General features: G+C 46.5%; 1 protein-coding gene across 1 annotated transcript; it reads right to left on the reverse strand.

Annotated features, from left to right (window-relative positions):
• Positions 1–2,037: 2,037 nt before the first annotated feature.
• Positions 2,038–26,006, reverse strand: LOC114595292 (transmembrane 4 L6 family member 1-like). The gene is made up of 6 exons (XM_028725596.2): positions 24,457–26,006; positions 19,562–19,744; positions 11,388–11,453; positions 6,879–7,024; positions 5,411–5,591; positions 2,038–3,801 (listed from the first exon to the last, which is right to left on the reverse strand). Exons 2-6 carry the CDS (start codon positions 19,730–19,732, stop codon positions 3,781–3,783), a joined length of 585 nt encoding a protein of 194 aa, XP_028581429.2. The 5' UTR covers positions 19,733–19,744; positions 24,457–26,006; the 3' UTR covers positions 2,038–3,780.
• Positions 26,007–26,912: the final 906 nt, after the last annotated feature.

Consider the following 26,912-nt stretch of genomic DNA (forward strand, 5'->3'; position numbering starts at 1 on the left):
CACCCGCAGGACCTCCACAGCCAATCGCACGCACATCGACGAAGCCACCAATCTTCGGCACACAAGCAGAAAGCAAGCGCCAATAGCCGCTGGCAATCTCCTGCTCGCGGCAGCCACCAAACGCCCGTCCCACCTCTCCACTACCCGTGTATAAGAGGACCCAAAAATTTTAGCATAATTTTGAAATAAAATAACCTCATCTTATATACGGAAAAATACGGTAAATGAGATTACCTGGCAAAAGCAAGCTCACTGAGTTTGTAGGCATATTTAAGGTACATTTTATGCAAGAGGCTGGTTTGCAATTATATTTTGGGAGTGATTTATGTTCTTGTGCAGCTGCATGGTGCTATACTTTCTGGATGCCCCATTATAAAGTAGTTGTGTTCTGTGTTAGTTGTGGCGGCAAGGTGGCAGCACAGGGGTTACAGCGGGGGCAGGGAGGGGGCCTGAATCTGTGGGCAGTGGCGGGGAGGGGGGATGCTTTGCTTACAGTTTTGCTTATGCAGAAGGTCCCAGGTTCAGCTCCTGTCTGAAGCCCTGGCGATCCACTGCCAATGATTGTGCGAAATACTAAGATATGGTGATCTAACTTGGTGCAAGGCAGCATCCTACATTCCATTTTAGAGCTCATTTCTCCTTGTGTACACTTCGTTGCAAACCATTTCTCCAATATGATGCATTTTAATGTTACTTTCAACATTATGTTTTGATGCACGCTTTCTAATTTTTGTTGTTGTTTAGTTTAGTCGTGTCCGACTCTTCATGACCCCCTGGACCAGAGCCCGCCAGGCACTCCTGTCTTCCATTGCCTCCCGTAGTTTGGTCAAACTCATGCTGGTAGCTTTGAGAACACTGTCCAATCCAACCATCTCGTCCTCTGTCATCCCCTTCTCCTTGTGCCTTCCATCTTTCCCAACATCAGGGTCTTTTCCAGGGAGTCTTCTCTTCTCATGAGGTGGCCAAAGTATTGGAGCCTCAGCTTCAGGATCTGTCCTTCCAGTGAGCACTCAGGGCTGATTTCCTTAAGGATGGAGAGGTTTGATCTTCTTACAGTCCATGGGACTCTCAAGAGTCTCCTCCAGCACCATTTGTTCCTTTTAATACAAATCTGTTTCTGTCTCTTTTTATTGGAGAGCTGCACTGCAGAATTCAGAGACGCGTGGATTTTGTTGCATTCCCGTTTGTATCTTGTTTTGGGAAGTACAAATCAGGTAGGTTCATGAACTGAACTGAATTTCTTCCTTGTTGCTAGGAAGAGTGGATACAAATTAATAAAGAACATTTAAACTTAGAAGGAACGTGCTTTGAAATGGGGGGGGGGGGAGCATACAAGAGAAAGAAAGGGAGAGGGAGAGCGAAGAGCGAAGAGGTCAAGCATTAGGGTGGCCTTGTGCAAGTCAATGTCTTTCAGCTAGGGAACTGCAATTTGATCTAGTTCACATTTAAATGTGAACTTATGTAATTCACACTCGCCTAATTCACAAAACAAGATGCAAACCAAAACATGCTCATCCTTTGCAGTTAGCACTTTTCCGAATTTTGCAATGCAGTTCTCCAACCAAGGAATGTGTATGCAAATGTATGTACTAAGGCAAAGTGTATATTAGTGAAAACAAGGTACAAAAATGCATTGCAAAAAATGTGTACATTGGGCAAAACTGCATAAAAATGTCCCAATTCACACTAAAATGATGAATCTTACCGAAGACTTTAAAAAGGAAGAATTTGCAAACTGATGTGGAAACATGAAGAAGTGAATTAGAGATTGGAAAAATGAAATCGCCAGTCTCTACTCTCAGCCTAACCTACTTTGCCACTGTTTAGGAATTTAAAATTCAATCTCCTTTGAGGAAGAATGTAATTGTCCTGCAGCAAATGGATATGAAGCAAAATGTGGTTTTCAAGACTAGATACGTGTGCAAGCCTGCCTGAGCGGACTCTGCCATGCAGCCTCCTTTAGCCAGTCGTTCTTCCAGCTAATAAAAGAAGCATGCCTCAAATAATAATACAACAACATTTAATATTTACAGGCAAGACATGATATATACGGAAGCCCAGATAAGAAACAAGACTGGTTTACATGCGCGCATCTCTAAAACAAGGTAAATTGTAAGGTTTCAGAATATACATCATTTGTTTGTCCATTCTAGACACCATAAACATCTATCTCTATCTCTCTCTTTCCTGGGATTAATCTCAGGCACCTAAGAACATAAGAACTTCTACTGTCAAGTGAAGCATCCTGATTCTGACTGTGATGTAAAACACCGTGTGTGTGTGTGAGAGAGAGAGAGAGAGAGAGAAAGAGGAGGAGGAGGAGGAGAAGGAGAAGGAACAGGGCATGATTTTTGTTTGCATGGTTAGTAAACAAAAACTAGCTCATTTATAATAATAGCTGTAGAATCTGCATGTGGGACAGAAGATTAAATATTTCTGGGGCACTTTGGCTTCTCTTTGTATTGCACCCAGAAGTGTAAGGGGCCTTTTATTCATGTTGCTATTCCACATGGCACAGGAGCATGTCTGAATCGAACAGCATAATTTATTTGCTAAAAGCCAATGGGTGGAACCAGGATTTATGTTGGGAGGGCAGGACACCCACCTGTCCTTTGCTTGCTCTCAAAAGGGAGATGGAATAAATGAAACACAAGAACATAAGGATAGGCTAGGGTTACCAGACGTCCCCGGTTCCCGGGGACAGTCCCTGGATTTGCAAATCTGTCCCCGGACAAATTCCATCCCTGGAATGTCTCCAGATTTGCAAATCTATCCCTGGGAAACGTGGCAGCGGCAGCCTCAGCAGTCCGGAGCCAGCCTGGTAGCGCAGTTGGCTCTGGCTGGCTCCGAGCTGCTGACTGCTGCTGCCACTGCTGAAGGGGAACCGGGGACGTCCGGCGGTACAGATCTCTTGCCCCCTTCCCCCTTTGTTTTGACTGATGGGGGAGGCTCAGGAGTTGCAGGTGGGTGGCCGTCGCCCAGGAGGGGTGCAAGGCGTGCGGTTTCTCTGCCGGGCAAGGTGCAAAGCCCTTTCGCACCCTGTGAAACATAAATGCTCAGTTTTTTAAAAACTGGGCAATGGCGTGCCACTCGGCCATGACTCCTGAGTCTCCCTCGAACTCCTGCCCCCTTCCTCCCTTTGTTTTGACAGATCAGGGGAGGCTCAGGAGCCGCGGGTGGGCAGCCATTGCCCAGTTTTTTAAAAACTCTGCGCATTTATGTTTCACAGGGTGCGAAAGAAGGGCTTTGCACCTTTATACAATATGCATGTGTGCTTGGGCCCAGGGTCTTTTGCCTCACCATCCCCACTACTGACTCCCTGTTGCTACTCAGCTTTAAAAAAAAGTGTCCCCAGATTCACTGAAAAAAATCTGGTAACCATAGGATAGGCTGCAGGATCAGGCCAGTGGTCCATCTAGTATAATCTCAGAAAAGTCCTAAATAAATTACACACAACCTTTCCCCCTACCTATATAGTGTTTATATATAAAAAAGAACGTTTTGGGATTCTTTCTGTGGTTATAAGAATCCGCTGTGTTTCTGGTTCCTATAAATCTGAGGTGGGGAACCTGTGACTCTCCAGATATTCCCAGGTTACATGCAACTCGCATGATTCCTGACCATTGGCCATGCTGGCTGAAGCTGATGGGAGTTGGGAGTCCAGCAATATCTGGAGGGCCCCAGGCTCCCCACCACAGCTATAAATATACAACACACACTATCCTGACTTTACACATGTTGGCTGTTGGTTGGTTGTCTTTTGTCTTCTTCGTAGGCTGGTCACATTCCTGCAATATCCGTCTGCAAGCAAGCGAAAGGATGAGTTCTCTTAACAAAATAAGTCAAGATCGCAATCGGATAGCATAGTTTCATTTTACTTTTTCAGAATTTAGTTTAAATAATAACAACAATAAAAGTCTTCACTTGGTCCCAGATGTTCAATAGGGAGGAGACATCTCTGACCTTAACTGGAAAGGAGTTCCATGAACTTGGGCCTGCAATACAGAACACACGGTTCTGGTGGATACAGGTTGTGCACCCAAGCTATGGGGAACCACCATATTAGGGTTGCCATATGCCCGGAAATTCCTGGACATAGCTAGGATTCGGCCGTCAGAAGCAGGGTCCGGACGGAAAGCGCTGAAATGTCCTGGAAAATCTGGAAGTATGGCAACACATGTTGGAAGCTTTGGGGGAATTTCCTTTAAAAAACTATTTCAAAATTCACTTTTTGAAATATGGCAACCCTACGCTATATAACAGCAGGCCAGGTCAGGCCAATGGTCCATCTAAATCTAGCATCCTGTTCTTATAGTGGTCAGGTACCAGTGGGAAGCATGCAAGCAGGATTCGAGCACAACTCCTGGCAGATAAACATCTATATATTACACTCCAGGTAGCCAAATTTGTGCCGGCAGCAAGTTTTCCTTTTATTCCCTGTCGTCCATTGTAAAGGCCTTTGGCTATATACAATAAAAGTGACTGGATTCGAGCCCAATAGCACAATCTTTTCCTGTGGTTTTCAGCAACTGGTATTCAGAAGCATTGCTGCCTCCCACCATGCCAATTTTATCATTGTACAGTAGGCCATTTTCCACACACACACACACACACACACACACACACACACACACACACAGACTCCTGTCTTCCAGCCAGTCAGCCAAGAGGAATTATCACTGTTCAAAGACACATTCCAGTCAGGAGGGCCTAGAGCACGGATGAGGAGGGGCAGGCCTGGAGAGAGGTTGGGAAGAGTCCTAAGACCTAAGAGAGAGGCCTGAGGGCCACAGTTGACCTAGAGGCCTGAGATTCCCCCAAATAGGAACACAGTCATACCTCATGTTACGTTTGCTTCAGGTTGCGTCCCGTGGTGACCCGGAAGTACCGGAAAGGGTTACTTCTGGGTTTCGCCACTCGCGCATGCGCAGACGTGCAAAATGACAACATGCACATGCGCAGAAGAGGCGAATCACGACCCGCGCGTGCGCAGACACGGGTTGTGTTCTTTTCATGTTGCGAACGGGCCTCCGGAACGGATCCTGTTTGCAACCAGAGGTACCACTGTGCAACCTACCTACATTGAATACAAATGGGTAACTGTAGCAGTAGCCATGCAAAGGTGGGCCAAAGGTTCCCAATATCCGACCTGAGTGGAAAGAAAACGTTTCACAGCTAAAACCCAAATACAAAATGGCCGACCAGTTTCGTTCCTTCATAAACCAGTTCATTCTCTCAAATGTAGCTCATGGTTTTCTAGACCTCATTCGCACAACTGTTTTATAAGGAATATATTCTATGCCCAGTAATGCTTGCGTTGCCTTTTCTTCTATCTTCCCCCATTCTGCTACACTTTACTGGAGGCGGGAAGATCTGAAGTGCGCATCCCAATTTTCTCTCGTGCACTCACCTTTCTTTCCCTCAAGCCACGTATGAACCCGATGAGACTGTTGACCACTTGGATGAGGCAGAGGGTGGCTTCAGCCAGGCCGATTGCCAGCAGGAGGGAAAACAACACAATGTTCCAAAGGATGATATTTTCGGGTTTTTTGCAGATGCTCCAGGTTGTCTGGTTAAACAAATAATTGTCCCTACAAAGGGAGAGGTCAAAATTGAGTTTTGCTACAAACTTTCAGCTGAGAAATACTTCCTTCATCAGACTGAAAGGCTGCATTCAGGAATTATAGTAAACAATGGTTTATCATAACAGGAATAAGTCTAGCCTCCATCTGGTCCACAGACTCCTTCCGCTTCCCCGGTGCAGCTGGGAAGAGGAGTTCAGAAACTTTTCCTTCCCTTTTTAATTAACCACACCTTGCAACATCATCTGAACCCAAGAAACTATAGTTGATCTTAACTATGGCTTGTCTGAAATGAACCAAATTCCTAGTGTAGCATTAATTTCCTAACAGTCTTAGTTCATTTTAAGGCATGGCTCATGGGGAACTTGGTATAAAGTGTTACAGGATTTTAATCTATATATAAAGCAATTGTTTATTGATGGGTTGTGACTATGATCACTTTGTGAGGCAATTGGCCTAAAAGGTGGCATAGGTAAAGGGACCACTGACCGTTAGGTCCAGTCGTGGCCGACTCTGGGGTTGCGGCGCTCATCTCGCTTTATTGGCCGAGGGAGCCAGTGTACAGCTTCTGGGTCATGTGGCCAGCATGACTAAGCTGCTTCTGGCGAACCAGAGCAGCGCACGGAAACGCCGTTTACCTTCCCGCCGGAGCGGTACCTATTTATCTAATTGCACTTTGATGTGCTTTTGAACTGCTAGGTTGGCAGGAGCTGGGACCGAGCAACGGGAGCTCACCCCGTCGCGGGGATTCGAACTGCCGACCTTCTGATCGGCAAGCCCTAGGCTCTGTGGTTTAAGCCACGGCGCCACCTGCATCCCAAAGGCTTAGGCTCTCATATTCCATGGCTTAGGCTCTCATATTCCCCTTCACTCCTGAAGCACACTAGTTTTCTCTCTTCCTGGTTTCCAAGAAACCTCCACAGTTTCTTGTTGCATCCGAAGACAGCAAACTATAGTGACCATAAGATTGCCTCCAAGTTGAAAACGCACTTCCAAACCACGGTTTCCAGCTCTTACTTTGAGGCCCTTTATAATCATCTGCAGCTTACATGGTTGTCATCATATTGGGGGGAAGGGAGGGCAGGCTGTGCTTCCTGGCTCTGCCCTCTCCATCAAGCGTGTTGTGCCCCCCCAACAGACCCCTTGCTACAGCAAATGGGAAAGTGGACAGAAGAGTGGGAGAGGGGGAAACTGGGCAACCCGGCAGCTATGTCCTTGCTGCCGCGGTATATACCATTTTTTTGAACAAACTTTGCAGTGGTGATGTTGATGGTAGAGGGGCTCCATTTTACTCACACTAAGCTGTCATTCCTGAAAGGGTAGATGTATACTTCGTCACCAATATCACAGAGAGGACCGCTAATTAACCCCAAGGATGAGATGATCACACAGTACAGTCCACCGAGAGCTCCAAGCACAGCAAAGACGAGAGAGAGGACCATCTGGAAGGCAATAGACACATTAGCATCAAAGCCGTTTGGAACTCCAAAAGGTGTATGTAATATCGACCTGACCTGCCTGTTCACCTGAACCTAGATAGGCCCGTGGAACCAGCAACTACAGGTACTTCCAGACAGTTGCAATTCTCAGGTGGGATTCCATCCCACATTTTCAAATTCAGTTTTGCACAATTATACTTGACTGAGAGACCTTGCTCAATGAAGCAGCTTCCCCAAAAGTTGGGCGGGCGATAAGGAAAGTTATGAGAAAACACTGTGAGGTAAAATTTGCTGTGACATAACACAGTCATTTAACCTGTCTGCAAGCGGATAACGAGAGCAAACGCTCGTCAACTAACCAACGTCGTCCCATCTCACTGCAAACAAATCAGGACAGATGCTTAATAAACAGGTTTTCTGGAGGAACCCTCCGGGCAACTTTGAGGCACACAGCAAAGAAGCCATGATGGATCAAAGATAGATTCAATATGCAACTCTGAATCATCTCTGAGTGAACTGATTGCAGTTTTGTGCTAGGCGGCAGCCTCCTACGTGAGACCTTGGCATTCTGAAGGATGAGATTAGAGGGAAGCATTGTGCTATCACCAGAACAAGACGTCTCCAACATGAAGAACAGCGAGGAAGCAAAACAAAAGCGAAACCATAACACGTTTAGAAAAACAGGCCTTGGAGAGAGTCAAATGATCAAAAGTGCCTGCACAAAGAACCACTGGTGAAGAAAGGCCCTTGCGTATGCTATCCCTCCTCCCAGACTGTGGTAAATCAGACTATGAACACAAGTAATGAAATTTATGCAAAATATAGAGAAGTCCAAACCCTGGCCCAGTTCCGGATCAATATGAAAAAGCGTACACTGATAATCTGATCTCACACCAATAGTCTTTTCTTCGACTTCATTTTAACCCACAGGCAAATGTACTCATTCTGTGTGCCCAGTTTTGTTTTTATCTTTTAATTTTTGTCTGCTGTTATAAGTGTTCTGTGTTTCATATGCGGTACAAACCGAAATTAAAAAACCATATACCGTATTTTTCGCTCTATAACACGCACCAGACCATAACACGCACATAGTTTTTAGAGGAGGAAAACAAGAAAAAAAATATTCTAAATGAAACAGTGGATGTATGATTTTTGTGGTTCATGCTGTGGCCACAGACATGTGATCTGACAGTGAGTTTGGAGTAGCCCAATGCAAAAATCCTGAGGATCCATGTGGATCCATGCTTTGTAACCACGTTTTTGCACCACTGCGACCCTAGGCAACAGTGGGTGCGTGATTTTTTTGGTGCAGGCTGTAGCCATGGACATGCTATGTTATCTGATGGTGAATTTGGGGTGACCCAATGCAAAGATCCTGTGGATCCATGCTTATAAAAGTCCCTATTAAGGATAAAACAGACAGGATATACGAAGTATGATTTCTTTTTTATTTACGGTATTTCTTTTTTGGCCACCTCTGTCACTGCAACCTTTGCTCTGTGCTTGCACACTTTTGGGCAATAGGGCATGTAACACACTTTTTTTCATCTGCCAAGATGTAGAAAATCAATTTTAATGTCCCTATATAAAATGCCTAGTGAAGCAGAAGGGTATTACATCAGCCACTGTATTAAGGCTAAACGTTTGAAGAACAGCTCTCTATGGGGGGGGGACTAAATTCCATTTTCAATCAATTGTTATTGTGGCAGCAATTATCAGTGTATAGCGCACAATGAGGAAATGAACTTTAAAAAATATATATAAAAAACATTCTCACGTTATACTTCTTCAAAGAAGAGTATTAGGCTTTTAATGAAGGGGAGAGGAGAGATGAAGAAGAAGAAGAAGAAGAGTTTGGATTTGATATCCCGCCTTTCACTCCCTTTAAGGAGTCTCAAAGCGGCTAACATTCTCCTTTCCCTTCCTCCCCCACATAATCCTCCTGGCTCAGGAGATTCTGATTTACCTGCCGCGTTAGAAAGTATAGATTAAGATATTTGATATACAGCATATAAATCCAGAGATTTCCATGTCTCACTCTGCAATCCAGCCTGCTGTTACTTACGAGCAGGGAAGCAGGGTTTCTCTTCCAAACAAGCATACTGTCTCCCTCCAGCAGTACATTGCTTGGAGAAGCTGTAATTTGGAGGGGGCCTGGGGGCAGGGCTCTCTGCTTTTGGAAAAGAAATGAGAAACCTACCATTGTAAAGCAAAAGTCCCCTCCACCCCACCCAAGCCAGCCCTCTCTCTCTCTCTCTCCCACTTGCGTGTTTTTCAGCTGCCTGCGAGTCCCTAGAGCACGAGGAGGAGGTGGTGGGCTGGAGCCTGCACGGAAGGACTCGATCATTTCCTTAACCCTCTGCTTGCCAGGAGGGCAGGGGATTCCCTGCTCTTTGTTGAGTTTGAGCAAACGCAGCAACAGAAGCGGGTGGGCAGTAAGACCCTGAGGCAGAATGCAGGAAAGCAACAGCTTCCGCCTTCCCTCCGCCCGCCCGCCACCCGATCTTATTTTTGCCTTATTTTTGCCTATTTTGCCCCTTAGCTCCGGAGAGTCAGCTCCAGGGACCACACATTCGCTCAATAACATGCACAGACATTTCACCTTACTTTTTAGGAGAAAAAATCTGCGTGTTATAGAGCGAAATTTACGGTATGTACAGTCACACCTCGGCTTGAAGTTGCTTCAGGTTGTGCGTTTTCGGGTTGCGCTCCACGGCGACCCGGAAGTAACGGAATGCGTTACTTCTGGGTTTCGCCGCTCGTGCATGCGCAGACGGTCAAAATGATGTCATGCGCATGCGCAGAAGCGGCGAATCGCGACCCACACACATGCAGACGCGGGTTGCATTCTGCTCTGGATGTGAACGGGGCTCCGGAATGGATCCCGTTCGTATCCAGAGGTACCACTGTATATGGTGTTTGTGTGTGTGTAATTTTTGTACAGATGATCCGCAGGCAACTTTTCTTGTTTTTTGTTGCCTGCTGCTTATATATCATCTTTCTGTACTCTCGCGGACCCTCCATGTGTCCCGATTTTCCAGGGACAGTCCTAGAATTACAAAAGCCATACCAGATTCTGATTGGATCCTAGAATGCCCCTATTTCCCTTGCCAGCGCTGCTGCCGTCGCCAGGCTCAAGGAGGAAAACGAGCTGGCCCTTGTCCCAAGCAACAGCAACAGCAAGGAAACATCCCATAACCTCTCCGTGGCTGCTGCTGCTGGCCTCCTGCCTTGGGCAGCTCAAAGCAGCTGCTGGAGAGCAGGCAAGGAGGAGAAGCTGCTGCTGTCATTTAGCAGCTCCGAGGGGCAGTCACAGGAAATGGGCATAGCCAAGGGGGGGCTGGGGGAGCAGCTGCCCCCCTAGATCAAGTTAAACAATAGAAATACTTAACTAACTGACCAATCACGTTGGCTGTGCCCCCCCCCATAACAGAAGTCCTGTTCCCCCCCTCCTTAACAAAAATTCTGGCTACACCCATGGGCAGAGGGCAGGGCCGCTCTGGGTGGGGGGGGGAAGGGGAGCAGAGCGCAAGGATTATTATTTTTTAATAAAAAGAATTGTGTGTCCAGGTCTAATCTTCTCCCTTTCTAAAACTTATTTATTGGTGTGCGTTTTTATTTTTGTAAATACAGTGGACGCTCGGGTTGCGAACGTGATCCATGCAGGAAGCACGTTTGCAACCCATAGCGTCCGCAACCTGCAGCGCCGCGTCTGCGCATGCACAGGTTGCGATTTGGCGCTTCTGTGCATGTGCAAAGCGCGATTTAGCGCTTCTACACATGTGCAAGTGCCGAAACCCGGAAGTAGCCTGTTCCGGTACTTCCAGGTTTGGCTCAGTGCACAACCCGAAATCTCGCAACCTGAAGCGTCTGAAACCCGATGTATGACTGTATACCAAATAATTTAAAGGGGGGGTAAGGGGTTTTCTCAGGATGGGGGGGGGGCATGTGCTGGTGGGGAGGCACTCATCCTTCTCCTGATAGGAAAATCTCTTGGCTGGCTGGAGGAAGTAAGGAGGAGACTATATTAACTGTGCCACTTACTGCAACTGATCGCTTTGTCAATATAGCTGTTAGTTTGTGCCATTATAAGTATTGCTTTGCTTTAAGTTCCTCGGTTTTCTTTAAATTTCATAGGTGATTTTTCTTTAAATTTCATTATTCTCTCTAGATTCTGTATTACTCACCCAGCGTTTGAAGAAGTAGAGAAGAATATTAAGGGGAAGGGAATTCAAAACAACCCAGCGAGGACCGACTGTTCTCATTGACCATGGAATGCTGACTAAGAGATGATGTGGAGAAACTGGGGCGAAGGGGAAACAGAAAGGGGCATTTCTCTCCCCCCAATTTACAAGGCTTTGCTTACCCCACATCTGTTAGCGCAGCATTTGGCTTCACCCGCACCCAATATCATAAACGCTGGCAAGAAAACCTGGAGGAAAAGGAAAGCACACATTAAATGGTGGTGGGAGAAAGCAGTAGTTGTTATTACCCAAACAAACAATGCCACTACCGAACTTCAGGAGGGGGGGGTTGCGGGCTCACGACCCCGCCCAAACTCCCGCGGGGCTGGCCCCAGCCTCGCGGGAGCCAGGGATTCCCTCAATTTGCATCCCCACGCACCGCCAGCCAATGGGCTGGCGGCGGGGGCGGGCCGTCTAGTGGCCACTTAAGGTCGGGGCAGCCCTTGGCTCGCCCCTTTTCTCCGCTTACCCGACGCGGTTTCCCACCCACCCGCCCTTTAGGTTCGCCCTTGACTTTGCTATGGGTTTCGGCTGGTCGCCGCAAGGGGCCTGGTAGGAGTTTTTCCATTTGGCTAATTGGCTGGAATTTGAAGCCACTTGGTTTTTTCGCCTACCTCGTAGCAAAACGTCACAACTCCTGGGTTTTGGCGGTAGGCATTGGCCGGGGTATTGTCATGCAAATGAGATCGGGGGGGAGGAACGCCATCACCTCCCCCAAGGCTTGGAGGGTAGTTCGTTAAAGGACTCCGAGGGGCGTCGCCTCGTCCGAAACCTACGGAGGCTAGGGCCTAAAGCGCGCCTCCGAGCGGTAACCCCTCGGGGAGCGCCTAGGGATATGCATCTCGGGTGGCTCCCCCTGTTGGTGCTTAACCCTCACCGGTTAGACCGGTTAGTCTGGTAGGGCCAATGCCTAAAGCCAATACCACTCTTGCCTGTAATCAATAAAGTTGTGGCCATTTTCGCCCATTAACCTAAAATTCTGGTGTCCTGTGTCTTCATTTATTCCATCTGTGGAGGGGGAGGGAATAGCCACGCAAAGGCTTTTGCCAAGACAAAATTGTATTCAGTGTTGAGGGCAGCTGACATGCTTGAGAAATGAGAAATCAAGCTGAAGGCAAGCGATAGAATTCTAAACAGGAGTGCCGGACGGGGTCTGATAGTTATTCTTCTTGTCTGCAAATAGACATTTTTGTAGTGGTAAGGATGGGACAGAAGGCTGATCGCCGAAGAATGGATGCTTTTGAATTATGGTGCTGGAGGAGACTCTTGAGAGTCCCATGGACTGCAAGAAGATCAAACCTATCCATTCTGAAGGAAATCAGCCCTGAGTGCTCACTGGAAGGACAGATCCTGAAGCTGAGGCTCCAATACTTTGGCCACCTCATGAGAAGAGAAGACTCCCTGGAAAAGACCCTGATGTTGGGAAAGATGGAAGGCACAAGGAGAAGGGGACGACAGAGAACGAGATGTATTCTAGATGTATTCAAGTCTCCAGGGCCAGATGAACTGCATCCAAGAGTATTAAAAGAACTGGCAGATGTGATTTCAGAACCACTGGCAGTCATCTTTGAGAATTCCTGGAGAACAGGCGAAGTCCCGGCAGACTGGAGGAGGGCAAATGTTGTCCCTATTTTCAAAAAGGGGAAAAGAGAGGACCCAAATAATTACCGCCCAGTCAGTCTGACATCAATACCAGGGAAGATTCTGGAGCAGATAATTAAGCAAACAGTCTGTGAGCACCTAGAAAGGAATGCTGTGATCACCAATAGTCAGCATGGATTTCTGAAAAATAAGTCATGTCAGACTAACCTGATCTCATTTTTTGACAGAATTACAAGCCTGGTAGATGAAGGGAATGCAGTGGATGTAGTCTACCTTGATTTCAGCAAGGCATTTGACAAGGTGCCCCATGATATTCTTGTAAAGAAGCTGGTAAAATGCGGTCTTGACTATGCTACCACTCAGTGGATTTGTAACTGGCTGACTGACCGAACCCAAAGGGTGCTCATCAATGGTTCCTCTTCATCCTGGAGAAGAGTGACTAGTGGGGTGCCACAGGGTTCTGTCTTGGGCCCGGTCTTATTCAACATCTTTATCAACGACTTGGATGATGGACTCAAGGGCATCCTGATCAAATTTGCAGATGACACCAAACTGGGAGGGGTGGCTAACACCCCAGAGGACAGGATCACACTTCAAAACGACCTTGACAGATTAGAGAACTGGGCCAAAACAAACAAGATGAATTTTAACAGGGAGAAATGTAAAGTATTGCACTTGGGCAAAAAAAATGAGAGGCACAAATACAAGATGGGTGACACCTGGCTTGAGAGCAGTACATGTGAAAAGGATCTAGGAGTCTTGGTTGACCACAAACTTGACATGAGCCAACAGTGTGACGCGGCAGCTAAAAAAGCCAATGCAATTCTGGGCCTCATCAATAGGAGTATAGCATCTAGATCAAGGGAAGTAATAGTGCCACTGTATTCTGCTCTGGTCAGACCTCACCTGGAGTACTGTGTCCAGTTCTGGGCACCACAGTTCAAGAAAGACACTGACAAACTGGAACGTGTCCAGAGGAGGGCAACCAAAATGGTCAAAGGCCTGGAAACGATGCCTTATGAGGAACGGCTAAGGGAGCTGGACATGTTTAGCCTGGAGAAGAGGAGGTTAAGGGGTGATATGATAGCCATGTTCAAATATATAAAAGGATGTCACATAGAGGAGGGAGAAAGGTTGTTTTCTGCTGCTCCAGAGAAGCGGACACGGAGCAATGGATCCAAACTACAAGAAAGAAGATTCCACCTAAACATTAGGAAGAACTTCCTGACAGTAAGAGCTGTTCGACAGTGGAATTTGCTGCCAAGGAGTGTGGTGGAGTCTCCTTCTTTGGAGGTCTTTAAGCAGAGGCTTGACAACCATATGTCAGGAGTGCTCTGATGGTGTTTCCTGCTTGGCAGGGGGTTGGACTCGATGGCCCTTGTGGTCTATTCCAACTCTATGATTCTATGATTCTATGATTCTATGAGATGGTTGGACAGTGTTCTCGAAGCTACCAGCATGAGTTTGACCAAACTGCGGGAGGCAGTGGAAGACAGGAGTGCCTGGCATGCTCTGGTCCATGGGGTCATGAAGAGTTGGACATGACTAAACGACTAAACAACAACAACAACAACAAAGGATGGGACAAGAACAGCCCTGAAGGATTTCAGAGTGGTTTCGCTTGAATGCGGGAAAGATCTTCTGTGGAAGGTGTCTATTGGGTAGTGCCTATAACATCATAACTACACTTCCCTGCCCCAATTTCCAGAGCGGTTTTGTAACAATTTATCACAGGACACTTCCACATATGCAGCAGTTTATTGTAGCTGTGGTGCTGTTTGTGCATGCAAGTTCACATAAAAATGGTGCCACCCCTTAATTCAGATTTACTACTGTATTTACATGAATTCTAATGTGCCATTGAATCTAACACACACCTCAGATTTTCAAAACCTTGAAACCAAAAAAGTATTCGCCGGCAGATGTAAATGCGCCATCAAATCTACTGCACATCCTAATTTTTGCGACGTCGCTTGGCCAAAAAGAGGTGTGTGTTACTTTCAAGTAAATATGGTATTTTGTTGGTTGTTTCTTTCTCCTCACCAGAAGAGCTTCTGCAGGTGTAAATCTGGATTAAATAGGGAAATGATATCATTTCGCTGAGGGTGACGTCCTGTAGACATAGCACAAAACTTGTAGGCATGAACAGCACAGAGCCCATAATAAATTGTCATTTGGGGGGTGAGGAGGGTTAACTGGAAACTGAATACATCAATGAGTAGAGTTATGTGCACCACTTTGATTTGCTAATACACACACACAAACACCACCTTTTCTTCCAAGGAGCTCGAGGTGGTCCTGATGGTTCTCTATCTCCCCATTTCATCCACACAACAATCCTGTGAGGTAAGTTAGGCTAAGAATTATTGACTGGCCCAAGGTCACCCAATGAGCTTTTATAAGGCTGAGTGAGGATTTAAACCCTGGTCTCCCAGGTCATAGCCCAACACTCTAACCATAACACCACATCAAGTCTAGGCCAGACACTCCATTTCAGAACACCTGAGACTTTAAGGATATTGCTGAAGTTTCTTATCTCGGTTGCAGAAGGGAACTGGTGGCGGAAAATGGAAGTTCAGCAACCCACTGGTGCTCCCCCTCTCATTTCTTGCGACACCCAAAGCCAACTAATTCCTGGAGGCCCTTCTGCACAATCTGCACATTTGCTTTTTATTTTATCTAGCCTCATTCCAAGGACAATTGTGTGCCATAGAGGACATGGTGTATTTGTTCTCTCACTCTCTCTATCTTTTGCAGCTAAAGTGGAACTTTGCCAGAAGGCTGGCATAATGGAGAGATGTTCTCGGTTGTTCAGTTAGCACAGCCCAGAATGGTGCCCTCTGGTTCAACTTCCTAATTGACCCAGGAATTTTAAGCACTTCTTAATATTGATTACGTGAGTCACTTTTCCTCACACAACCCTCCCCCCGTAAAAAAACCTTCCATCTGCTTAAGGGACATTTTTATAGCCTCCAACAACAACCATTTGTATGCCTTCCCATCAGATTTCAATGAGATAAAGAGCTACAGAACTTTTATAAGACATCTGAAGGCAGCGCTGTACAGTATTGGGAGGTTTTTAATGTTTGATGTTATCTTATGTTTTTATGTGTGTTGAAAGCCGCCCAGAGTGGCTGGGGTAACCCAGCCAGATGGGCAGTGTATATTATTATTATTATTATTATTATTATTATTATTATTATTATTCCCTCCAACTAACAGTTGTTGCCATTTTAAGAGTTTAAATCCACTAACCAGTTGCTTTTGAGCCATTCGTTGACGGATTTGTTTAAATCAATATGTGCTTTGCCCCAAATGATAAGTTAACCTCACATCAAATTTTCAAAAAGGCTATCGTACAATGCAAGATGGGGAAGCAATCTTCAATATTTTGGCTTTCATTACAGTAAGACACCAGCACCAAAAGAGCTATAAACACAGTGAGGGGAAAGTAGCCCTGAAAAATAAGCAATGGTGCCTTAACAGACAGATACTCTTCTGGATTTGAATCAAGCTTTTCTGGATGTAGCGTGTTCAGTGACCATTTCGTTTTCATTCTAGTGATGAATGGAGAGTAAAGCCCTTGTTTCTGGAATCATGAGGAAGGTAAACGTTTTAAAAGGCTCCCCAGGGAAGCAGCAGTAAAACACCAGCCGTTATTTAACAACCGATGGTGTCCAAAATGCAAACAGTACAACGGTGGTTGCAGGAATGAACAACCCGCCAACGGTCAGCGCATATGTCATTTCACGGGGAAACATAAACTTTAATTGCAGCAGTCTGCATTAAGGGTCAATATCTACTCTCAAAGTGCTGTTGTCGGTATTTGGAAGATCGATGGGAGCGCCTCCCCCTTCGCTGTTCTTCATGCGCATGTCTGACGCCAACCAATCTGACCTGAGGCTATTTCTATTTAAATGTTTCCCAAGAAGTTATATTCTGACTGAGAACACAAACCGCACTGCCTCTCTGCTCATGCCTTCCCTTGATGATGACATTTGGGTGCTTCTTTTAAAAAGCAACGCATCATAAATCAGCTGTTTTCCCTGAAGGGGGCTGGTTGTGGCCTCCCATATGTCTCTTATCTCATACCCTGCAACATTCCTCACATGAAAATAGGGGCATTTCTCACTCCCCACCCCAATTGCCCCTCCTCAACCCCCCATTTTTGTCACACCACCCACACCCAGAACATTTCCTATTAGAAATAGGGTGATTGGCACACAGGCCCTCCGCTGTCCTAAGATAACCTCTTATTTCCAGTTTTATTTTAATTTTTGGTAGATTTACCAAAAAAACAATAACCACAAACCGATAAATAAATTTTAGAAAGGGGCAAGATTAGATGCAAACGCACAAAGCTTCTTCTTCTTCTTTTAATGAAGATTCCTTATTGCTCCGCACCGCTCCCTCTTTCTTCCCGTCCAGGGCATAGCTGTCAACGTTTCCTGTTTTTTAAGGGAAATTCCCTTATTCCGAATAGGATTCCTCGCAAGAAAAGGGAAAAGTTGACAGCTACGGTCAGCAGGGGGCTGGTCCACTGTCCCTCAGACCTTGTGGGGGGCCGGACTATTTTTTTTTGGGGGGGGGGGAATGAACAAATTCCTATGCCCCACAAATAACCCAGAGATGCATTTTAAATAAAAGGACACATTCTACTCATGTAAAAACATGCTGATTCCCGGACCGTCCGAGGGCCGGATTTAGAAGGCGATTGGGCCGGATCCGGACACCGGGCCTTAGTTTGCCTACTCATGCCTTAGAGCCAGTTCATCACATGGGGCGGCTGGGTCTCGGCAGACTGTCCTCTTCCTCCCTGCTTCTCTCATAGCCTCAGCCTCGGTTTCATAGCCTCCTTCCTGCTTCTAACTCAGTTCACAAACCCACAACTCTGGCCTTTGTCCTTCTAACGGTCTTCTAACGGCCAGCGAGAAGTGAGGGGCAGATGGGGGCTCATCAATCTGGGAAGGTTCCCCTCTAGGAGAATGGAAATTCTGAACCTAAACCTCCGCTGCCTTGCGGGATATCTTCGGGAGATGAAAAGGCTAAGGAGTAAACCCTACACAAATTCGGAGTGGAGTCCCTAAGATGGTTGGATGGTGTCCTGTATGCCTCCTTCTGGCAACTCCTACAGCCAAGCTGGTGCCAAATGTATTGCTCTGCTTTCCTTTGGACCACATCAGTGAGGCCAAGAGGGTGGTCTTGACATCAGTCCAGACCTCCATACACACTGCCCAGGCTTGAGCCCCAGGAGCTCACTTCAGTGCTGCTAACGCAGCAGTTTGACTTCACCCCCGGAGGCGCACTCTATTGTCTCTCAAGACTGACAGAAGCCAACAAACAACCTAAGTATTTCTTCTAGAAACGAAAGGGGTGTGTGTGTATTCTTTTATTAATCATCATCATGGCTAGTAGCCATTCTTATCCTCCATTAATTTGTTTAACCCACTTTTGAAACCATTCAAGTTGGTGGTCATCGTTAAGGTAAAGGTAAAGGGACCCCTGACCATTAGGTCCAGTCGCAGATGACTTTGGGATTGTGGCACTCATCTCGCTTTATTGGCCAAGGGAGCCGGCATACAGCTTCCGGGTCATGTGGCCAGCATGACTAAGCCGCTTCTGGTGGACCAGAGCAGCGCATGGAAACGCCGTTTAACTTCCCACCGGAGCGGTACCTATTTATCTACTTGCACTTTGAGGTGCTTTTGAACTGCTAGGTTAGCAGGAGCAGGGACCGAGCAACGGGAGCTCACCCCGTCGCGGGGATTCGAACCGCCAACCTTCTAATCAGCAAGCCCTAGGCTCTGTGGTTTAACCCACAGCGCCACCCGCGTCTGGTCATCATTACATCTTGCATAAAGTATAAAATCAATATCGATTTCTGGGACAATAACATCCACGCAGCCATGGTCACATACATAAATAGACTTTTCTGCTCCCTTGGGATTTCAGCACCTAGAATTCCTAAAAGGAAGTCTTTGGGTTTGTTTGTTTGTTTTTAGAAAAGGTTATTTTAACATTTTTTTCAACTCATTATATATCATTTCCCAAAATTCTTTTACCACCTTACATTTCCATCACATATGATAAAAGGTGCCTTCTGTTTCCTTATATTTCCAACATACATTCAACTCCGTTTTATGTTATCAGCCCAGAGATGAAAAGAAGATAAAGTCCCTACCTGAGAAGAATGGCGGATCAAGTTGATGGATTATGCCAAAAAGGCTAAAATGACCGAAGGAATCAGAAATCAGGAAGACCAAAATTTTAATATAGAATGGGGAAAATTTGTAACTTATCGTAAAGACCATTGTAAACAGTTAAAACCATTAATAGGTTTGGAATATCACTTGTAGTTTAATGGTGAATTTTGGATACAATGGAGAGGTAAAAGATTCGGATTATCATAAAAGATTCAGGAGGAAATGATTAACAATAGGACCAACAAATGGGAGGAGATTCCTTGGAATCTTATTTTTATGTTGTATGTTGGATATGTGACTGCAAAAAATTAATCTGAAAAACCAAATAAATAATTGTTATCTATCATCTCTCTCTCTCTATTTCTCTCTTTATATATATAAATCAATATTGTTTTCTAGTTCAGATCTGCCCTGCGTTAGGTTCCCTTTAGGTTCGTTTCACATAAAGCTGAAAACATGAATAAGAGAAACAGTGCAAGCTTTTTCCTTACCAATATTCCAGCTCCAAGAATACCGTGGAAGAACCAGACCAGGTCCGTGATCCTGCGTGGTTCCAACACTTCTCCGTTAGGGAAGTAGAGGAGGAGATTGGAGACGATAGCGCAGACAGCCAGAGGCAGGAGGGCAATCCCAATGCATTTGGAGCATTTTCCAGCGCACATCCTGTATCTCTTCTTAGGAAGGACATGGGGAACGAAAAGAGAAGGCTGAGTAGATGCATTGCATAAAAGTGGATCCCTATAAAATGAAGAATGGGGCTTCCGCTGCCTTTGATCCAGAAGCTGCAGTTAGTGCAGAATGCTGCACCGCGGTTGCTGACAGGAGTGAGGCGCTGTCAACATATAACACCTCTGCTCAGAGATCTGCCAATTTGCTGCCAGGTCATTTTCAAGGTGTTAGTACAAACATCCCCAACCTTCGGCCCTCCAGGTGTTTTGGACTACAATTCCCATCATCCCTGACCACTGGTCCTGTTAGCTAGGGATCATGGGAGTTGTAGGCCAAAACATCTGGAGGACCACAGGTTGGGGGTGCCTGTGTTAGTATATAACAGCTTGGGAACCTATATATGCCTGCAAAGCTGCTTTGCTCTGCAGAACTGGAAGTTGCAAGTCCATCTTTTAGTGTGGCGGCACACAAACTTTGGAACTCCCTGCCTATTGACCTCAGGCAGGCAGCTTTGCTAAAAAAAACCTTCTAAGCCTACCCAGCACTGGCGGAGGAAGAGGAGTGCAGGGGAAGTGCAGTGCCCCCGGCAGCGTGATCCCCAGGGTGCCATCGTGGCTGCCCCCCACACGCTGGGAGCCCCACCCCTGCAGGCAGTGTGCCCCGTCCCCAGGACACGCTCCAGCCCCGCCTCCACCTGCTCTCTGCCTCCAGTGCCGGAGCATGAAGCTCCACTGCTGCTACTCAGACATGCAGAATGTTGACATGAATTTTAATCTGGCATTTAGCTTACTGGTGGTTTTATGTGGTTTTATGTTTTCAATGTTTTGAATGTTTTAAGTCGTTCTTAACTTTTTCTTTTACTGACAATCTTACTGTTTTATCCTTTTTTTAAACTGCTTTTTACAATCAAGCATTAGATAAATCATGTGGAAATCAGGAAATAAAACAGGGTGCCTTTTGATTGTGGGAGAGGACCATTTGTGGCATTTAAGTGAGACGCTTTCTGATAAACAGCTGTCTTATTTTGAATCAGACCACTGATCCATCTAGCTCAATAATATCTAGGCCAGTTATGGGTCCTTATGGTAAAGGTAAAAAAAGTAAAGGAGCCCTGGATGGTTAAGTCCAGTCAAAGGCGACTATGGGGTTCTGGTGCTCATTTCGCTTTCAGGCTGAGGGAGCTGGCATTTGTCCACAGACAGCTTTCCGGGTCATGTGGCCAGCATGCCTGAACTGCTTCTGGCACAACGGGACACCATGATGGAAGCCAGAGCGCACGGAAACGCCGTTTACCTTCCCACCCCAGCGGTACCTATTTATCTACTTGCACTGGCGTGCTTTCGAGCTGCTAGGTTGGCAGGAGCTAGGTTGGCAGGAGCTATTCACAGGCCAGAACAGAACTGAACTGAAGGGTTCAGCCAGCCTGCTTATATAGAGCTCCACTACAACGCAACAGTAACCAGTTTCTGTAACTATCCAATCACTGAACGTCACTTTCAATCCCTTATTTGCATATGTGGACCTGAGTGAAATCTATCTACAGAATCCCCCTGCTGGCCCAGGGTGAGAACTTCAGTACATAACACCTGCAATGTCTCTCTCTCTCATGTTTTTCCCCCCATGTAACATTTTTACAAATCAACTGCATTTGTTGAGACATTAGGAAGAAAAGGGGGAAAGAGGGGGAGGGGGAAAAGATGGGTGGGGGTGGCGATGTTTCTAATTTACTTACTATATGTAGGGTTTGGTGTCAGCGTTTCTTGTGCAGGTTCTCTGCTGTTCACTTGTGTTCCTTTGGTGGTGAGAGAGGTGGGGGTTAGCCTAGGGTGTGGTTATCCATTTGTGGTTGGCTGTGGTGGTCTTTGTTTTTGTGTGTGAGTGGGGTGGGTGGGTGTTTTGGATCAGGTTAGCCATATTGATTTCTATGCTGTTGGTGGATTTTTGTTGTTGTCTTGTTGGGCTGTGTATGTGATAAAGGGGAGCCATACCGGGATGAAGGCGTCTTCTTCTATTTGTCCCTGTGTCAGTTTCAGTTTATTGGTTAATTTTTCTAATAGGGCTGTTTCCCATGCTATTTGGTACCATTGGTCCATGCTTACTCCTGACAGGTCTCTCCAGTATGTTCTGAGCCAAAGGAAGCCAAGCCCAGTTAGTACTGTCCTGGAACTTCTTCCCATTTGGGGAGGATGGGAAACATAGCAATATGTACATAATCTAATATTTCAGAAAGAAGTTGGGGGGGGGGAACGGACCCAGTAGCAGCAAGAAAATCCTATAGCACCATCTCTTGGCATAGGCATTCCTCGCATCATTGCAATATCTTCTAACGTGCAGGAGACTTAAAAACAAGCAAGCAAGCAAGCAAGCAAACAAACAAACAAACAAACAAACAAACAGGAAAGGCTGCAGAAAATAGGCATTATGGAGTTCACATGTATACCACTAAAAGCAGCAGCCTGTGTTTTCGCCTCCCCGTCCTCATCATTTCTAAATTGGGGTGGAAGAGAAATCAGATACTGTTTGCATTTAAACCTAGCTAATTGGCTCTAGAAATGGAGGCAGTGAGAGATTTTACTTTCTTGGGCTCCATGATCACTGCAGATGGTGACAGCAGCCATGAAATTAAAAGACGCCTGCTTCTTGGGAGAAAAGCAATGACAAACCTAGACAGCATCTTAAAAAGCAGATACATCGCCTTGCCAACAAAGGTCCGTGTAGTTAAAGCTATGGTTTTCCCAGTAGTGATGTATGGAAGTGAGAGCTGGAGCATAAAGAAGGCTGGTCGCCGAAGAATTGATGCTTTTGAATTATGGTGCTGGAGGAGACTCTTGAGAGTCCCATGGACTGCAAGAAGATCAAACCTCTCCATTCTGAAGGAAATCGGCCCTGAGTGCTCACTGGAAGGACAGATCCTAAGCTGAGGCTCCAATACTTTGGCCACCTCATGAGAAGAGAAGACTCCCTGGAAAAGACCCTGATGTTGGGAAAGATGGAGGGCACAAGGAGAAGGGGACGACAGAGGACGAGATGGTTGGACAGTGTTCTCGAAGCTACCAGCATGAGTTTGACCAAACTGCGGGAGGCAGTGGAAGACAGGAGTGCCTGGCGTTCTCTGGTCCATGGGGTCACGAAGAGTTGGACACGACTAAATGACTAAACAACAACAACAAATTGGCTCTTTCTGAAACAGCATGTGAATCGAAATTCAGCTCTCCTTTGAAATTTGCACTTCTCCAAATTCTGCAATGCAGTTCTCCAACCAAGTATATATGCCTAAAAAATCACGTTATTGAAAACAGCATGCAAAAATGTATTATAGTAGGGAAAATCACCTTGCAAAAATGCGTATGTTAGGCAAACGTACACATGGGAAATGGGTATATTAGGAGAAATTTGCACCAAAAACCTTATGTATTTCCTTGAAGTTTTTTGTTTTTTAATGCAAACTGATATTCAAATGTGGAGAACTGAATTTAAGATTGGGGAAATGAGAGACTGAGAAACCAAACTTGACAGATTATCTCATTCCAACAACCATTGAATCATCAGATTGTAGATTACAATATTACTATGCTCAGCCTGCTTTTCCTAGCTTCTCTGAGCAGTGTGAAGTTCTGGGGATGCAGTATTTGCCCTGGCTTAATAACCTTCGGGAGGAAAATATGGAAGGTTAAGGTGTTATATGTAATAAAGGTAAAGGTAAAAGTACCCCTGCCCGTACGGGCCAGTCTTGACAGACTCTGGGGTTGTGCGCCCATCTCACTCAAGAGGCCGGGGGCCAGCGCTGTCCGGAGACACTTCCGGGTCATGTGGCCAGCGTGACAAAGCTGCATCTGGCTCCCCAGAGCCGCACACGGAAACGCCGTTTACCTTCCCGCCAGTAAGCGGTCCCTATTTATCTACTTGCACCCGGGGGTGCTTCCGAACTGCTAGGTTGGCAGGCGCTGGGACCGAGCAGCGGGAGCGCACCCCGCTGCGGGGATTCGAACCGCCGACCTTTCGATCGGCAAGCCCTAGGCGCTGAGGCTTTAACCCACAGCGCCACCCGCGTCCCGCTTGTTATATGTAATATCTGAGTTCATTTACAGATATACAGGAGGAGGCACAGCTTATTCAGGTTTCCTGAGCTGGCTGGGGCTGATGGCAGTAGTAATTCATCAGGGCTGGGGGACAGACTCACAATGCTGTTAGCTCAATCTCAGCTCTCTGTCTCTTGGTTCCAGCCTTTTTTCTGTGTTCCACTCCAAACAAATTAAATAAGACATTTCCACATCCTTAGCTGGGTTAGGGAAGGGAAGAGATCTGCTTTTGCTCTGATTAGAAGACATAAGGAAGGTGTCTAACAATCAGCTCCATTTATTTTTTAAAAATTGCCTGTGTCACATAGATAGATGATGGAGTTTGACCTTTGGAGCAATAAGAAACAAACCAATGTTTTCTTCAGATTGCAAGAAAAAAAGGATTCGGACTTCAAGCAAAAATGCAAAGATATTGTCCAAGCAATAACAAGTTTGAGCATCTTCTTAATATAAACCAGACTGATAACAGATGGACAAGTTGGGAACTCCACCAATCCTAGCTAGCCTCATTAGGAATCTGGCAAGCCCAAATCCTGACCCACCTGTAAGCCAAAATTGACATTAGGCAGATCTTCTCTTTAAGGAGATCTTTTGGATTCCTCCTGAAATATGAGGGCGAGGACAGCATCAAACCTTACCTTATTTATCGTACAGGAAGGCAAATGTATCCCAAACTGTAAAATCTCCAGCTGGGAATGGGGTGAGGAATCTATCTTTCTGATGGCTTCAGATTTTATACTTCCCCCTCATTCTCCATAGCAGCCTTAGGAAGGCAAATAAACCCTCTGGAGGTAGAACTTCCATTAACCAAATATGTGAAACCCACACCAAAGAACAAGGAAATACCCCAAACAGCTTCCATTTGGCAGGCACCGAGGCCATGTGTCACTCTGCATTATGGATTTTTTTCCAGGGACTGTTCCATTGGTCAATGGGCACCTTGAAGTCACATTGACTTTCTGCAGCTCTTTGAAAGCCTCCACCCGTCACCATCATTATGTCTGAAATGCTTTGCAACATAACAGTTTAGGGAAACAAAACAAGAGGAAGTCATCTGTCAAATAAAGGGGTGAGGGGGGGACCCACAATAAACACTGTGGGAGGCTCTGTCAGTATTTTGCAGGGGGCGGGAATCTAATGCACACCATAACTTTAAAGGGACCCCTGACCATTAGGTCCAGTCGTGGCCGACTCTGGGGTTGCGGCGCTAATCTCGCTTTATTGGCCGAGGGAGCCGGCGTACAGCTTCTAGGTCAAGTGGCCAGCATGACTAAGCCGCTTCTGGCGAACCACAGCAGCACACGGAAACGCCGATTACCTTCCCGCCGGAGCTGTACCTATTTATTTACTTGCACTTGGACGTGCTTTCGAACTGCTAGGTTGGCAGGAGCAGGGACTGAGGAACAGGAGCTCACCCTGTCGCGGGGATTCAAACCGCCGACCTTCTGATCGGCAAGTCCTAGGCTCTGTGGTTTAACCCACAGTGCCACCCGCGTCCCACCATAACTTTAGGTTTGTGCATTTAAAGTCGATAAAGACTCTGTTGCCCTAATCCAAGAAATCAACTCCCCCCCCCAATGGACTTTTTGTGGTTTGGGAAGTGATGGGTTAAAGGCATTGGAAAATATGGGACGAACATACGATTAATGCGAAGACACATAAACAACCAGGAAGCAAATCAGCAGAAATGCTCGATAAAGGCCAGATACAATCTAACTAACTACGTGTAAGCGTTGTGCAAGCAAATCAGAATGAATATTCAATGGATGTCTGGATGAATCTTGCACAGTAAAGTCCTTGAGTGCTTGGGAGCTATGGCCATTGGAGAAGGAACCAAAACGGTGCTGGCCACACTCCCAACGTCCGCATGCTCAGTGTTAGTATAAAAAGGACCTGTAATGCGCACACTGTTATAGCTACATGGGGCTCTACCGCATGATCAGCAATCCTGAGCTTCTGATCATGTGCAGGAGACGTTCCTTTCGTGCTTCCACTGAATTTGTGGCTGTTGGGAGGTGTGGCCATTAGGCGTGGTCCCATTTCTTTGTCCACACCTCCCCTCTGGCCCCATTTGAGGGACCTGTTGTTGTGGGTAGCCTCTTCTTCCTCTTGGGGGCAACATGCTGGTGGTGGGTGGGGCCAGAGGTGAAAGTGGGTGGAGCAATGGCTGTAAGCCTTGCAGTAGGGTAGTTTCCAATGAATGAACACAGCACATAGCTAACTCTTTACAGTGGTACCTCAGGTTACAGACACTTCAGGTTACAGACTCCACTAACCCAGAAATAGGACCTCAGGTTAAGAACTTTGCTTCAGGATGAGAACAGAAATCGTGCTCCGGCGGCACGGCGGCAGCAGGAGGCCCCATTAGCTAAAGTGGTGCTTCAGCTTAAGAACAGTTTCGGGTTAAGAACGGACCTCCAGAACAAATTAAGTTCTTAACCTGAGGTACCACTGTATTGTCAAAAACAACACTGTTGCTTCTATAGCTCTGGTTGCCTACGCACACCTGTCTAGGTTCTAAGCAGCTATTTCAAGGTTGGCACTCTATAGAGCAACTGCAGCAGCAGGAGACCTCTGCTCCCTCCACCAGTTTATATACATTTCCGTGACAGGCTGCACACACACACCCAGAGACTACGCCTGCGTGGAAGCGTCCTCTGCTCTGCCCTTTTCAACCCCCTCCTGGTTCTGGGAGGCAGTGGGGCAGGAAAGGCTGGGGAAGCACCTGGTCCTTTACTTGCCTGCCTCTTCCTCCTCTTCTTCCGACACATCCTGTGCTCCACCCTCCAGCTCTGAAGCTTCCCCTGCCTCCGACTCGTGCCTCCTGGCCAGTACGGTTCCCTACAAATCGCTGCCCCCCTTTCCCGCTTCAGACTCCATCCAGCTAAGCAAGAGTCTTTATCTCACAGTTCAAGGGCACATTCTTGCCAGGGAGAAACACTCCGTTGCAGAGGGTGAAGCAATGCCAGGAGAGGTTGTGTGGCCTGGGGAGAGTCACAAGCATGAGATGGAGAGGTCTGGAGAGCTGCGTTTGGCCCCCAAGTCTGAGCTTTCTCACTGTGCTGGGCCTGGGGGTTAACCTGAGCAACACGGT

This window comes from Podarcis muralis, chromosome 4 (genome assembly GCF_964188315.1).
Source record: "Podarcis muralis chromosome 4, rPodMur119.hap1.1, whole genome shotgun sequence".
Classification (NCBI taxonomy): Eukaryota; Metazoa; Chordata; class Lepidosauria; order Squamata; family Lacertidae; genus Podarcis; species Podarcis muralis.